Source organism: Monodon monoceros, unplaced genomic scaffold (assembly GCF_005190385.1).
Source record: "Monodon monoceros isolate NGI ecotype Baffin Bay Population unplaced genomic scaffold, NGI_Narwhal_1 Super_Scaffold_7, whole genome shotgun sequence".
Taxonomy (NCBI): Eukaryota; Metazoa; Chordata; class Mammalia; order Artiodactyla; family Monodontidae; genus Monodon; species Monodon monoceros.
The window spans coordinates 64074660-64090783 of NW_021703784.1; the positions used below are offsets into that span (position 1 = coordinate 64074660).

The window sequence follows — 16124 nt, forward strand, 5'->3', positions numbered from 1 at the left end:
TCCAAACACTCAAATTTACCTTGCCTTCCAGCCACTGTGAATTACTTGCAGTTCCCCCTATATACCATCCCTCCGCCTTGCCTCCCTCCCTCTGCCTGTAGCCCAGAATGCCCTTTCCTATTCCTTCTGTCCTCCTGATATACTATCATCTTGGAAAGCCAGTTCCCATGCCAGCTCTCCCAAGCCACGTGCTCCTTTGAGGATCCCGTAACGCTCTGTTCAGATATCGGGTTGACTGCTTTCATTTTGTCAGTGCTGCGTTTAGTGTATCTCCCTCATTAGGCTGTGATGCCTTCAGGGTAGGACCCTATCTGGATCAACTTGGTACCCCTAGTGCATGTCACAGCATCTGGTTCTGAGTAAGTATCTGTTGAGTAATAAAGATATAGAGTGGTCCTGATGATTCTGGACACTGAAAACAGCTAATTTTAAGAGATAAGCTTATCAGTATATCCTGAGCATACTGTACTAGATATTGTTTTGACTTCTAGCTCTATCACTTAATCTTTTTGAGTCTCCATTTCTTCATCTGTTAAATGAAGAAAATATTCATGGGTTCAATGAAGATTGAATTAATATGGGTAGACTGTCTAATCTGGTGTCTATCAGTCACCCAGCTGACCTTCATATATAGTAGTTTATTATTATGGATTATTATGGTCACTGAAGATCTTACTGTGTTTGGCCCAGAACTGCATTTGATTAAAGAAGCCTCCCCAGAAAAGAGGCATACACATTCCATTTACTCTTTCAGAGACAATGAAGCACTGACACTCTTAAGGACTAATTCCCATCCCAAAATGGTTAACATTTCTAAAATATTTTGATGCTAAAAGAGGTGTGCTTCCATTGTCTGGAAAATTTGCTTTATGGAAGAACTTTTTTTTCTTTTTGGACAATGCAGGTCATTTCTATTTTATGTTTTCTGGCTGAAAGGAATGTTTTCAAAGTCAAAAGGAAAAAGAAGTCCAAGAGCTACAAAAGAGTAGTTTAAGTGATTTATGCTTGATTTCTAAATGCAACATGTGTTTATACATAATTTAAAACTTGAAGAAAGCATGCTTATACAATTGTGTGTGACTTTAACATTTAATAACTCTGAATACATGATAGAAACAGTCCATGACACTTGAAAATATCATTTATGGAACAGCATACAATTCAGTGCTCTTAGCTTGGATATTACAACCATATTTCACAAAGTCTTGCTTGGCTCGATTTTCTCCATGCAGTCAATATGGTCTTCAGTTGCTGGTAAGTGATTTTGCAAATTTCATTTATAATCCTGGCCCTAAGATTACCTAAGTACTGTTTCTGGCACATTAACTTACATATTATGCTCCGGTCATGTGTACCTTCAAAGTTACTGATATAACTGACTGCCACAGGGGATAGTGTCAATCCTCTGTCTCCACTGGAGTGATGGCCACCCACACTGGGGAGAACGCTGTTTTTCTAACAAACAGCAGAACTTTAATCTTACAGGGATGTGTGAACTAGTTTGACCTTAGTTCCAGGTGTGCCTCAAAAAAAAAATCTCATTCTTCATCCTCGTAGCGGGTACTTTAGGTGGCACCGAGGCTGGTGGGGAGAGCACTGGGCTTGGAATCACACCTGGGTGACATCCTGCTCTGGTCTTCACTAGCTGTGTGACTTGGCAAAGCCACTTGACATCTCTGAGCCTCCGAGATCCTGGCAGACGGGGAGACCAATGCCCCCTTCACCAGGCTGTGGTGAGAGGACATGACACTGCTGCCCTGACACAGAGGTAGGAGCTGAGTAACCCTGCTGAGAGGATGAATGCAGGCAACGTGGAGTGAGAGCGTTTCACCTGCAGCAGCTGAGGGCAGCACTTGCCTGTGCCCATGGGGAGAATGGCATGAAAGATTCACTTGTTGCATTTTCGCAGGTTTACGTTTGCAAAGCAGGGCATTCTTCTCCACATGTTTGAGAGTCAACATTACCCCAAAACCCATCGTGGGGAAATTCTGCATTCTTTTCCATCCCCTCCCCTCCAACTATTCTCGAGGCAATGTCACACAAAACGAAACGTGCCGTCTGCCAACCAGCAGAGGCGAAGCAGCCAATACTTTGGACCAGTTTAGCAGCCCTATTCTACCTTCAGCCTCCCACACCCTGGTCTTCCCCGACACCAGAATTGTGATGCATGGGGGAGGGGGTGGGTGCTGGGCAAGGGTGCAGCCCCTCATGTTGTTTTAAGCCAGAGGGGAAAATGTACTGGGAAGAGGCCACAGAAAAAAAGCCTGGTGAGCTCACACCTAGGGACACAGCTGGGGAAATAAATTAACTACTTCTGTTGCATGTCTACCCACAGAACAGGCCTGGGTCTAAATCTCCTCTCCCTCCAGCAGCTCCGAAGCGGCCCCGAGCTCCCTGAGAGCCATTTCCACCGACAGGCTCCTCTCCAGGTTCTCCAGCTCCCGGCGCACCTCCTCGATGAAGCCGCCGTCTTCATACTCATCAGGGACGTCTCTGGGCACCAGGTTCGCTCCGTCCTCATCGCGGCCCCCGACGAAGGTGGGCTTGCACACGTACACCAGGCTGTGGCTGTGGAGGGAGGGACGGGGGCGAGGCCCAGGCCCCCAAACTGAGGCCCCGCCCTCTGCACAAGCCCAGCTCACCTTCACGGCACCTCCTCTAACATCCTGCCTTAAAGCAGGTGCTGAGGGTGGGTCACCTTTGGAGAATGTGCTCCAAGGTGAGCTCCCCCACGTCGAGCCACAGGTCTGTCCTCCTGTCACGGACCCTCTCTGGCAGCCCTGAGGACTTGGCGGTCTGAGAGTTTACAGCCCCCTGCCCACCTGGGCCCCCAGGCAGCAGCAGCCCCTGCTGCACCTATGGGGAGCCCTGGGCCTTGTGGGCCAGGGCCAGGGCTCTGTCTGTTTCCCCAGCCACCCTGGATCCTGCTGGGAGACAAGGCAGAGCAGTGGCTGCTGAGTGAGATGCGCATGGAGAACTTAGCCTCTGAGCAGGCCTGTGCTTCACATCTCTCCACGGCCTCTACTCTGCTGGCCACTCTCCCGGCTGCCCTCCTGCCTCTCTGACTGCACCTTCTCAGTCTCCTCTGCTCTTTCATTGTGATGCGCCTGGGCTCCCTCCACACCCAGTCTTTTTTAACGTCATCTACTGAGGAGGCTTCAACCCTCACACAGATGAACCCAAATCTGTACCCCTGGCCACACCTCCTGAGCCCTAGTCCTGTAGATCCGCTACTGGACCCTCCATCTGGAAGACCCAAGGACAGCTCCAACTAAACCTACCTTAAATTAAATCCACATCTTCCCCCCACCCTGCTCCTGCTCCTGGGTCCCCATTGGGTGGCACCTCATTTGCTCTCAGCCCCCGACAGAAAGGGCAAGTGAGACCTCACCTGTGAGGCTGGCAGAGGAGGCCACTGGCACATGGGCATCGGTCCAAAGCTCCATCAGGCTCCAGCTCCCAGGTGATGAGATCCAAAAGCCGGCTGGCAGGGTCGTGGCAGAGCTCACCCTCCACGGGCAGGGGTGTGCACACAGGAAACAACAGACCTGGAACCAGTTGAGGGTTACCCCTGTACCAGGCAGGCAGGCACCAAAGGAAGGAGCAGAGAAATGGGGTGCAGCCCCCCAGCTTCCACCCTGAACCCCAAAGTGGAGGTTGGGATTGAAGAGGTGGAATGGTAGGAAACCAGAGTGACGGCATGGGCTCAGGAGGGAACAAGCTGGGAGGGCTGGAGCAGTTAGGGAGGACTGCCTGGAAGAGGTGGTCTTGTGCTGGGTTTTGAGGCCAGAGGTATGGCTAAATTAAGAGTAGAAAAAGGCACTGAAGTTTTTTTTGGAGGGGCAGGAATTATTATTACAAAATATGTTTTCAAAGAAAAAAAATCTGGAAGGATATAGATAAGACCTTTGCTTATCTGTATCTTCCAGTTTTCCTACATTGAAAATGTATTATTTGTATAATTAAAAAATGAAAGTAACTATGTTTATATATATATATGGGCTGGTGAGAAAGGTTGGGACAGCAAGATTCCCAGATGGGCCAAGGAGTAGAGAGAAAAGGAGGACAGGTAAGCTGGACCCAGCCGAGGTCTTGGAAGGCCAACTGAGGAGTGGAATTGAAGTGACAGGACAGGAGCAACCGCAGCTCCCAGAGGAATGATACCCAGGGAGCCATGTCCTTGAGGAAAATTGCTGGGGCAGCAAGTACCAGGTGGACTAGGGCTTGAGGGAGGGGTTAAGGGACGGTTTCAGAAACACCCGTGGATAGGGAGAGCACCTGAGCAGACCTCACCTGGGAAGGGCAGTGAGAATGGGAGATGGGAGTAGAAGGGGGCCACTCGCAGGAAAGCGGACCAGGGCCAGGTGCTACCCCGAGGCCTGGGGAATGGGTGGAGTGTGATGGGGAGGGGGTGCCCTCATCCCACCCATCTGGGGGTATTCCTCCCTCCTTGGGCTCATGCATCCTGAAGGAATTTAATTTCTAGGCATCACAGGAGGAAAAGAAAAAGAGTGAGACAGAGAGCTGGTCTTCAGCCCCGGGAAGAAGTTGCAGTGCTGGGACACATACCAATGAGCATCGGGGACCCTGCCTAGGAGGAGGTCCCTGAAAAGGTGTGGTTGGCATGGACGGGGCCCCAGGAGGCCCAGTGTGCTAGAGCTTGGGACAGGGCTTGTCCTGCCCCCAGAGGGGAGCCCACCCACCTCTCTGGAAGGCACAGCACAGCCCCGGCTGGCAGTCCCTCTGGTTGTCACAGATGGTCCCGTTGCCGCCTTTGGTGGCCGTTCTGGTGCAGTGACCCCAGACGCACAGCTGGTCTCCACAACACTCGCTGTCCCGGGTGCAGAGCTGCAGCAGGGAGGGAAAACACAGGCGGCTTACGGACCTGAGGGAGCCCAGCCTGTCCCTGCCCCCAATCCAGAAGCCTGGAGACAGTGCAGGTCTCCTACTATAGACAGGAGGAAACCGAGCTCCTTGGTCTGGGGGTGTCTTAGGGAAGTCAAGGGGGTGGAGATGGGAGCTGGGCAGGAAACATGACACCTGGGGGAGTCCTACGCAGCTTGAGATTTTATAAAGGATGGTTGCATCTTTTCGGTTCCCCCCCAGACTTGGCTTTGCCTCCTTTTCATTAGGTCCCTAATTAACGGTCAGGAAGGAAGATGGCTTATGGCCCACAGACGCAGGCAGCGGCGTGAATCTGATCAGCTGATTAAATTAAGGCCCAAGCCTGGACAGCCACATGGACATGAGGGCACTGGGTGCCTTGGACCTGGGGTCGCACATGTGGAGTGGTGGCACCGAGCAGGCCAGGAGCTGCCTAACCACAGGTGGGGCCAGGCAGGGCGGCAAGAAGCCCTCTATTTTCCAAACTTGTTATCGTGCTGTGTTATTGCCTTAATAATGAAAAGGACCAGAAAAGCCCATATATGGCTTTGGCTAAAACATCTGTTGGGCAGAGAGAGTATCACTCTTCCCCGGCTTCCCGCTTCTCTGTGGAACCTCCATCTGGAACATGCTCTGGCTTCTTCCTGGGCCTCCTTCTGCCCTCTCTGAGCAGACTGGAAAAAAGATCTGGGGCGTGGGTTGCCCCTTCCCTGCCCAAGGGCTGCCGTGGTGTTGCCGGCTGCATCTACTGGGATGGTTTTCCCCAGGGAAGGGGCAGGGTGGGGCCTCCTCTGTCCTCCCTCCGCATCTCTCGCATCTATGAGGCAGGCACTGGGGCCAGAAGCCACTGGGCGGGTAGGGTGACAGCAGGTCTGCAGATGGCTTCTGATCACCCCAGGAGTCAGCCCCACTGGGCACCATGGACTGGCTGTTCCAAGCGTGGACACGGTGGGGCCCCATAGGAGGCTTCCAGGAAGCCCAGCTGAGAACCGGGGGCCACTGGCCTTCTCCCCCAGGTCCCCTTTTCTGGGCCCCCATGGCCCTGGCGCTGCAGCTCTGGGGGCCTCTGGGCACACTCACTGTCTGCTGGTCCCGGCACGGCTGGCAGGAGTACTCGAAGCTGGAAAACTGGCAGTACCTGCCAGGCCCACAGTCCTCATCAATGATGCACTCCTGGGAGGGAGGGGAGGAGAGGAGAGGGGAGGGGAGGGGAGGAGGGAGCAGCTTCATCAGTGAAAGGCAGATCAGCTGACCCGCGGTGCCCTGGAAGGGCCAAGCCCCACTTTATCCCGCAGTCTTAGCCCACAGGAATGGCCTCCAGACTCCTCTTACACCCAGGCAGCCCGCCTGGCTCTCTCACTTCAGCATCCACTCCCTCCAGGCTGGCGGAGGCCCTCACCCACCCCGCACGCCCGGGTTTCTGCCCTGCAGGATGCCACACCCAGTGCACACAATCGAGTCTGCGTGCAGCCCTCCCCCTCACACACTCGGGATGGGAGCACAGAGACTCAGAGCCATTGTTCAAGGAGGAGCAGATGGATTTAATAAGAAGAGCTAATGAGTTCCAGGCCCAGGTGGCTGCACAGGAAGGGCTGGGGTCCAGGCCCAGTAGGGCCCTGCTGACAGTGAAGGAAAAGTGCTGCGGAGGCTGTGCAGCTGGGGGGCTGTCGGGGGGCCTCCTGGGGGTCCTGGTCTGGGGTCCAGGGCTGCCTGGCAAAGGCAGCTGCCAGCTTTGAAACCCAAGGAGGGTGCAGCTGGCACTCAGCCCTCCAGCCCAGGTGCCTTCTCATGGCTGCCAGCCCTGCTCGGCCGGACAAATGGAGGAGAAAGGGAGAGAAGGGATCTGTCCACCCCAAGGTCCAGAAGAGGGAGGCCACTGCGGCCCGGCCACGGTCACCCGTCACTGGCAGGAGCAGGGCTGCTTTAGCTCCGGGCCTGCTGTCAGGCTCCGGCCTGGGAACTGGCAGCTTCAGAGGGAGAGGAGGGCAGCAGAGGCGAGAGGCATAAGATCCACCACTGACAACCCGTCATGGTGCCAGCCCCGGCAGGCTCAACGTCCCCGGTCTACCTCGTGGCTTCCCCAGCAAGCAGCAGGGAGGGATTACTTTCCCCATGCTATCAACCTGGAAACTGAGGCTCAGAGAGGCCAAGGGGGCCCCCCAAGATAGAACAGCTTTTCAGGGTAGGGGGACCCTCTCCACCACCAGCCCTTGGCTGAGGGGGCCTAGGGCTCCAGATGTGGCCGTCAGGGACCCACGGATGAGAAACTCTCCTGAGGCAGGTGTTCTGGGGCCCCAGCAAACCTTATGGAAGGGTCTGGGGGAGGGAGGGACCTGCCTCCCTGCTCTGACCTGGGCATGCTCCATGCTGAAAGCAAGTGTGGAGCCGGACCCAGAAAGGCCTGGATGGGCAAGCCCTGGCCTAAGTGGCCTGGGCTGGTCCCCACCTCTGCTCCGTGAGCTGAGGCACCAGTGCTAATGGGTATGGACAGGAGACTGTGAACGGGGTCTTCTAGGGACCCCCAGGGCCAGAGCATGTGTGTAGGCCTGGGGGTCAGCAGGGAGGCTCTGGCCAGGTAGCCTAGGGAATGAAGCTTTGTCCCTGGGAAGTGACAGGTGTCCCCAGGCCAACACTGCAGGCCTAAGAAGATGGGTATTTGGTTCAGGGCAGCTGCAGGCTTGGCCTCTGCATAGGACTGTTGCAACTCCTGCCCGGCACTGACCCCCAGCCTGGCATACCTCAGAGCATGCGGTCATGCTCTGTTCACCAAGCAAGGCTCACCCAGCCAGGAAGACCTTCAGTCCCACTGGACACCATCTTCCCACAGCCCCTCTGAGCGATGACGGGGAAGAGGCCAACCTGGAGACGTGGTACCAGTCACCCCCGTGTGCCAGGCTCTGTGCTCACCAGGGGCTCCAGAAGGGACCAGGGCTGACACCCAGAACAAGTGAAAAGTAATTTAAATCTCTACTGTAACCTCTCAAAAAGTGTCCAAGGGTAACCAAGCAGGACCCAATGGGGCCTTCCTGGGACAGACCCTCACCCCCACCCCATGTCCTCCGCCTGCCTCTTGTTTGTAGAAAAACTTTAACCTCCTAGGCCTTCCCTGAGTTCTGAAGAAAAAATTTAATCAGAGAAGTGAGAAAATGCAGAACCAAAGGAAAACAGTCAAGCAAGACAAAACAGTGATAGTTTAGCCATTAAATATGTCCTTGAGCCGTTTTGCAGTTACTGAAACGCCCAGCAGGTGGAAGAAGTTAACTGTATGCTGATCACAAGCCCGCGGACCCCAGGCAGTTGGAACCAGAAGACTGATGATGTTGACTCCCAGTTACCTTCCCACCCATCAGAAGAATGTCCGCAAGCTCATCAGCACACGTGCAACTCTCTCCCTCAACCTGTCTTTAAAAGCCCTCCCCTGAAAGCCATCGGGGAGTTGGGATCTTCTGAGCTTTACTCCTTGCTTGGCCTTGCAACAAACGCTGCACTTTCCTCACCACAACCCAGCATCAGTAGATCGGCTTTACTATGTGCAGGCAAGTGGACCCAAGTTTGATTCAGTAACAAAAGGAGAGCACACTGCCCACCACCCTGCAAGATGACCTAAAATTGCTCTTCTCTGTGTCTCCCCAGCATCCCACGCATCTCGGCCTACGAGCCCCCTCCCACGGCTCTGCCCGAAGTTTCCATCACCACGGCAGTGCAGCAGCTCAGCAAGTAGGGTCTGCCCTCCCAAAAGGAATCGATCTTGTCCCTGTTCCCAACCCAGCAACCCTAAAAGGTCGACTGTTTTTACTGGTGAGAAAACTGAGTCTCAGAGGGGCGGAAGGGCCGCCCAAATCAGGGGCTGAGCTGGGGGCAGGGCACTCAGTCTGTGTGACCCCAGAGTCCATAATAGCCTGAGAAGCCGACAGGTTTATAAGTAAAGCACTCAGCCACCGCGCCTTCCTCGACACAGACTCAACTCAGCCAGTTAAGCCAGAAGCGTCCTGACATTTCTTCCAAAACAGAATAGCAAGAGCATGGGGTGGTGGGGGCAGGAGGGAGGGAGGAGTAGAGGGCCCACAGGTATCAAGGCCCTTCTCTGAACCCGGCCACATTTTGAAGCATTGGGATGCAAACATGAATAGGAGAAGGCCTTTGCCCTCAAAGAATTTATCATTCAATTAAAAAAAAAAAATGCAACCCAGCAGAAAAGAGAGAAGGGTATGAACAGACAACTTACAGCCAGTGAAACTGCTTTGTCTCTTCACGCAGAAAAGATATTCGAGGGGCTTCCCTGGTGGTGCAGTGGTTGAGAGTCTGCCTGCCAATGCATGGGACACGGGTTCGAGCCCTGGTCTGGGAGGATCCCACAGGCCGCAGAGCAACTGGGCCCGTGAGCCACAACTACTGAGCCTGCGCGTCTGGAGCTAGTGCTCCGCAACGAGAGAGGCCGCGACGGTGAGAGGCCCCCGCTCGCCGCAACTAGAGAAAGCCCTCGCACAGAAACGAAGACCCAACACAGCCAAAAAAGTTCGATTTCACCAATAATCAAGAAAATGCAACTTAACAGAGCTGGATACCATGTTTTCACTTAGAACAGAAACAAGAAGTTTGATACTACCTGCAGTAGGCAGAATACTCCCCCCCCCCCAACTCCAATGTCCACACCCTCATCCCTGGAAGCTATGGACATGTCGTGTTACATGGCAAGGGGACATTAAAGTCACAGGTGGAATTAAGGGTGTTCATCAGCTGACCTGACATAAGGAAAGAAGCCTGGATTATCCAGGTGCACCCAGTGCAATGGTAAGGGGCTCTGCACATGCCAAGGAGCGGCAGGGTCAGTGTCAGAGCAATGCCACACGCAAAGACCCTCATCCCCAGTTATCCAGACCTAACTGGCTTTGACTATGGAAGGGCCACGGGCCAAGGATCAGTATTTCTCCTAGACCTTCCAGAAGGAGCACAGCCCTGCCAATACTTTGATTTCAGTCCAGTGAGACTCCTGTTGGACTTCTGATTTATGGAAATGTACAATAATAAATTCCTGTTTTTAAACCACTAAATATATGGTAACCTGTTACAGCAGCAATAGGAAACCAATACATTGCATAATATCCCATGTTGGTAGGGATTTGAGAAACTGAGCATTGCCAGATGGCAGTTAGGGGGTAATTAAAATTGAAGTAGATGTTCTTTGCAGGCAACTCATCGGCATCTATCAAAAATGTAAATGCACAGATCCTTTGACCCAGCAATTCCCCTTCCAGGTGGCTCTCCTCAGAAACGCTCATCCATACATGCAAATATCCAAGTACAGGGATGTTTAAGGCTATACAGCAGTATAATATTTGTAATCCAGAAATAATGGAAATGCCCAATAAGAGGGGACTGATTAAATTATTGTACAATCATTTCGTGGGAAAATGGCACCAGGCAGACATTAAAAAGAATGAGGTAGTTCTTTGCACTGTGATGTTTACAATCCATCAGTAAGTAAAACAAGCAAGTGAAAGAAGCATGTAATCTCACTCCTGTAGAGCAGAATAACAATACGTGTGACACGCGCCTGGACCCGGCACAGCGCCTGGCATGTGGGGGCACCTGATGGATACCGCTTAGTGGATGAAACCACTTGTATATTACTGGAGCAAACAGGCTAACAAAATGCTGACCGTTAGCATTGATCTGGGAACCAAAGCAAGAAAATATGCACATTCCATTAACTTGGCTTCTCATTCCCCAAGAATCCTGTAGACTTGGAATTTTTACTACATACTTCCCTTTCCAGATCTTTAATTTAAAAGATATGAGCTGTGGGGGCAGGGGCGGACTTCCCTGGTGGTCCAGGGGCTAAGAGCCCGCGCTCCCAGTGCAGGGGGCCCGGGTTCGATCCCTGGTCAGGGAACTAGATCCCACACGCTGCAGCTAAGAGTTCACATGCCGCAACTAAAGATCCCGCAATGAAGATCCCACATGCCGCAACTAAGACCCGGGGCAGCCAAATAAATTAAATTTAAAAAAAAAAAGATATGAGCTAAGAGCCCCTGCTGTTCACAATTCTCCATCAAGCAAAGAACAGGTTCATCCTCAGGAATATCTTCCTTTCTCTAAACTGACTCCTACGCAGAACAAAGCATTCCCTACAAAGTCACAGTGAAGCAATTAATTTTTTTCTAGGTATGGAAAAATTTTTGGCATGGAACCTTGCCAAACACTTTTGAAAAATCCAGATACACTAAAGCAATGGTTTCCTTTGCAGACATATTTCTGCTACCTGCCAGGGAGTCTGGCAGGTTAGTTCAGCATGACTGACCCCCAAGAAAGCTCGGTGCTTCTTTGTTAACGGTCTGCCAGCTCGCTTACTGTGGATGTGCATTCCCAGCAGCTAGAAATGCTAGAGATGCTCTTTGAGAATTGTGATCATACTGGAAACCTTGGAACTTCAAAGTGTAAAGAACCCCTAGAGGCCAAAAGAGCAGAAACTGAATTCTGGTTTTGCCACTTCACAGCTGTGACCTATCTCACCGGGCTGTGAGAATGCCAAAAATTTTTTTAAAAAGAAAGAAAGAAAAAAAAAAGAAGGGCTCATGTGAGCACCGCAGAGCGGGTGGGATGAGGTGCTGGGGTGAGATGACAAGCTGAGCCTACACCAGCTGCCCACGGTGTTCTGGCACCAGGCCCAGGCACGGCCGGGTCACTGCTGCCGCCACTCAGCACCAGTTCTCCTGAATCCCCCCAACGCGGGCCTTAGTACCCACACTTCCCAGATGTGGAAACTGAGATTTAAGGTGAAGGATCTGTCCAGAGTCACCCAGCCCAGACGTGGCGTTGTGAGTCCGAGCCAGTGGGTCTGACCCTAAAGACAGGATCCTTCCATCTCCCCTCCTGGGAGGGTCACCTCTCTCCCTTCAGCGCCAGCCAGTCTCCTGTGCCTCAGTCCCAGCTTAGCAGAGCCCGCCTGGGACAAGGCCCCAGGCCCCACACATCCCCGGAGACTCAGGGCCAAGGCCACGGCCCGTGGGCATCTGGGCCTCAAAGCTGGGCCACTTAGAACCAGCTGCTTCGGAGGCTCCCCCGGTCCTGGCCACTCGCTGTCTGTCCCCACCCCTCCCTCCCATCCTGGTGGGGAAGGCTGACAAACAGCCTAGAGGCCTGCTGTCAGGACCGCAGCCATTCAGAGGATGGGGATGGGGGGAGGCTTTGTTGTTCCGAGGATGGAACTATGTTTAGAAGGCGCTCTGCACAGCACTCTGCTCAGAGGCCGGCGGGGAGGCGGGACCGGCAGGGAACACGCTGGAGATCTGGCAGGATGCTAGGCCGGGAAATGGCCCTGGCACTTCGACACTACCATGAAATACTGGAAAATGGCAAAGGAGCCATTCTGCGTCTTTGATTTTCCATTTCAGAGTTTATCGGGGGAGGCAAAGGAAGGGGGAGAAAACAGCACAGGAACCCCGCGAGGCTTTCCTCGGCTTCTGTGTGGCGAGCGGCGGGGGGAGCTCAGCTTCTCTGTGGCCCTCCTGCTGCCACACTTCGCTTCTCACACTGGCCGGGACATGTTGTCCATGGTCCCCGGGAATCCAGACATTCTTATATCGAGAGGCCTAAAGGAGGAGGCCACCAGGGGGGCCCCTGCCAGGGCTGAGGCTTTCCACAGGCTCCTCTCAAGCCCATCTTCAGGGGAACCAGCCAGGGCACATGAAATGAAGGCCCAGGGGACCTCCACCAGCTGAAACTCGCTGGCCCTTGGAGCTACACCCCCTGCAGCAGGGAAGGTTCAGAGAGCACCTGCTATGTGCCCAGCACCTGCTCGGGCTTCCATGGCTCTCTCTATCCTCACAGCGCCGTGAGGTCACTTCACATCCCCCAGCACGTGGCCGGCGCAGAGTTGCCATAGATGAACCAAAGACCGATCTCCACTTTGCAGATAAGTAAACTGAGGCTCAGAGCCCAAGGTCATCGATGGAGCTGGAAACACTTAAGATGTAAACCCAAGTCCATCAGACCCCCACGCTGAGGCTCACTGACCTTCCACCACACCCTGTTGCCTCTGAATACCCAGGTACAGGTTGAATTATGCTCCCCCCAAATTCATATTTTGAAGCCCTGATTCCTAGTACCTGTGAATGAAAAACGTTGCCTGCCATATCAGTAAACAAAGGATGTTGCAGCCATCAAGCCATCACATTACAGCTGCCCCGAACCATGAGCCCTGAGGGAACTCAGGATGGAGACAAACCAAAGGGGCTGCCCACTGCCAAGCCCTCAGCCACTGCAGTCACCCCCAACTGTGTACCCCGGGGGAATTCAGAATGGAGAAAAGCAGGGTACTGGCCCCAGACAGCTGAAGTGCACATCAAAGGAATGATTTCAGTGAGCCCAGACTCTTGCATCTTCCCATACATAGAACAGTGCTAACTTCCTTAACTTGAGATATCTGGTTTTCTTTAATTAATAGTAATCTTTTGATGTCCTGACTACCTGGTCTTCGTTACAAAAACTCCTATATATCCTGGCTCACCCCCCCCGCCCCCGCCTTGCCTCTTCGGAACACTCCCTCAGAGTGATCTGAGAGTCCTCTCTTCCGGGCTTGAAGTCCTCAGAATGTCCACCAAATAAAACATAACTCTCAATTTGCAGGTTGTGCTTTTTTTTTTTTCAGTCGGCATACCTCAGAATGTGACCGTATTTAGAAATAGGGTCATTGCAGATATAATTACTTAAGATGAGGTGATTAGGGTGGGCCCTAGACCGATACACCTGGTGTCTTTATGAAAAGGGGAAATTTGGACACAGAGACAGACACTGCTGGAAGGAAGACGTTGTGAAGAACAGAGAGAAGATCTACACGCTGTTCCCTCACAGCCCTCAGAGGACCCACCTCGGCCAACAGCTCGACTTCAGACCTCCAGCCTCCAGAGCTGAGAGACAACACATTTCTGGTGGGTCACCTTGTCACCTAGCTTGCAGTGCTTTATTATGGCAGCCCTAGGAATCTGACACCCGCCGCTCCCAACAAGCCTGTGGCCAAATCTCCTCTGTTTCAGACCTTCCACACACATCCAGCCTCTGTTCCTGAGCTTCAAATCTCCCTCGGGGTGGGAGCCAGAGGTATGACAGAGGGGATGGGGTCAGTGGCGGGGGGAAGACACGGCACATTCTGAAGGATTTTTACCCCAGGGACCGGAACAAGGTTTCTGTGTTGAGCCCAGAAACTTTCAACCAGCAAGTTTTGGGCCCCAGGCCCATGCTCTGGTTACAGAGTTTGGATGGATGGTCTTCTCCTGGCCCCAGGTGTGTAGTGGTGGTGCCAGGCCCTGAATGCTCCTGGGATGCGGGGATGGTACAGTCTGAGATAAACAAATGTCCCTCTCAGACGTGGGGCTGTTCTCTGAGCCCCGGCCCTCCTGAGCAGACTGTGGGCACCAATCGTCCTCATCTTCCCAGAACTGGGGGACTTCCTGGGATGCGGGCCCTGCAGTGCCAACACTGGGGAAGTCCCGGGCACTCTGGGAGCACACACCCTCACACCTCCCTCTCCGGGCCCCGTCGCTGCACTCAGCGCACTCTGGTTACTCCATGTCCTCCAGCCCCTCAAGGCCACGTGGCACCAGTGTACCTGGGGTTGGCATGAGGGTGAGCTGCAGGCTTTGGGGCCCCAGCCTGGAATTGAATACGGGTTCACTTACAAGCTGGGTGACCTTGGGCAAATTACTGAGCCTCTCTGTGCCTCGATTTGTCTGTAAAATGAGAATCCTCAAGAGGCTGTTGGACAGATGAAAAGAGATAAAATGTGCATGCTCTTGGAACAGTGCCGGGCGCCCAGGACTCAACCCCCAGGGCGCACCTCTGTCTGCACTCGTAACTCACTGCAGGAGCTCAAAAGGTGACCGTGGGAAGCCTTGAGTAAGCTTCTGAGCTAAGTTCAGGCCAGCAGATCTCATTCTAGAGTGAATACCTGTCCTACTGAAAAGACCCAGAATGTCAGGTGCAGCCAGGGCTCTCCATCCATCACCACAAGACAACCTCCTGCTTCACCCTGGAGCCCTCTGCTGTGGGGAGACAGGAGGGAGGAGGACAGGTGCACAGAAGTACAAGGGGGGCCCAGGGATGCCCAATTACAAGAGGGCATGCAAGCGGCCAGGAGACACACGATTCAATCACCCTGGGTGCTAGGCATCTGGCATCCCTCATCTCATCTCATCGTCTTCCAAAGTGAGCAAGAGAAGCCCAACTTTACAGATCAAGGCAGTGAGGTCACTTGCCAAGGTCATGGGTAAGAAGTGGTAAGGCGGGCACTCAGCCCAAGAGTTCCATCTGACCCCGACCCAGTGCTCTAGGGAGAAAAGGGCAGACCCCAGGGAGCAGGCAGCCTGGGGGCCCAGGCCAGGGGGCAGGAGGGGGAAGTGTGGGGCAGGAGGCCTCTGGGGGAGCCTGGGAGCTGCCAGCTCTGCCTGCAAGGGAGGGCAGGGTCTCCAAGGCTGGGCCCTGGTGCAGGTGCCCAGAGGGCTGGGAGCGGTGCTGAGAGCAGCGGCAGGCGGCCTCCCCTTCCTTCTACAGGATCTCCAAGTCAGCTTCCCCTGTTCCTCAGACTCCTTTTTTGACCTTAAGACCAGGTCAATCACAGGAGCTGTGACACTCATGTACATTTGTCTCGAACACAGCAGGGTGCCCCCAGCCTCTCCTAGACGCTGCCCTGGAAACTCTCAGCCAAAGCTGCAAACCTCACCCAGGGCTGTGGCCTGACCCACGCTGCAGGGATGGCCCGATGGAAAAACCCAGGCCAGAGCCAGGAGCCGACGCCAACTATCATTATCCTAAAGTCCCGACATCTGCAAAGGCCTGGGGCTCCGGGGCTGCTCCCACCAATACCTCTTCCCCAGTCACACAGCCCGTGAAACAGGAAAATGTGGCCCCAGCTGGGCTCAGCACACGAGGTGTGGAGACCCATACCCCAGAGCCTGCGGTGCCCATATCACTCAGGACACGGTCCTGGAGTTCTCCTCTCCTCCTGGCCCCCAGCCCAGACCTCGGGCCCTCTGAGGAGACCGTCACACCCACAGGTCCTCAAGGACGGAGAGGGGTGTTCCAGACTAAAGCCTGTCCCACAGACAGGCCACAGAGACAGCCAGCCCCACACTCACAGAACTTCCCAGCACATTCTTTTAGCCTGAGCCATGTTGCCTCTGGGGAATTTCTACCCGTATTTAACTCCAAAAAAAACTTATTCACGTGTCCAATCTGTGTCTAAC

The 16124-nt window shown here is 53.8% G+C and overlaps 1 protein-coding gene across 1 annotated transcript in view; it reads right to left on the bottom strand.

Moving 5' to 3' along the window:
• Positions 1–976: 976 nt before the first annotated feature.
• Positions 977–16124, bottom strand: part of DKK3 (dickkopf WNT signaling pathway inhibitor 3) — a 48432-nt gene continuing 33284 nt past the window's right edge. Inside the window, exons 5-8 of the mRNA XM_029209558.1 lie at positions 5965–6057; positions 4704–4848; positions 3392–3548; positions 977–2568 (exon numbers count right to left, since the gene is read on the bottom strand). Coding sequence (XP_029065391.1) covers positions 2349–2568; positions 3392–3548; positions 4704–4848; positions 5965–6057 — 615 coding nt within the window. The 3' untranslated portion in view covers positions 977–2348. The remainder of the gene's footprint in view (positions 2569–3391; positions 3549–4703; positions 4849–5964; positions 6058–16124) is intronic.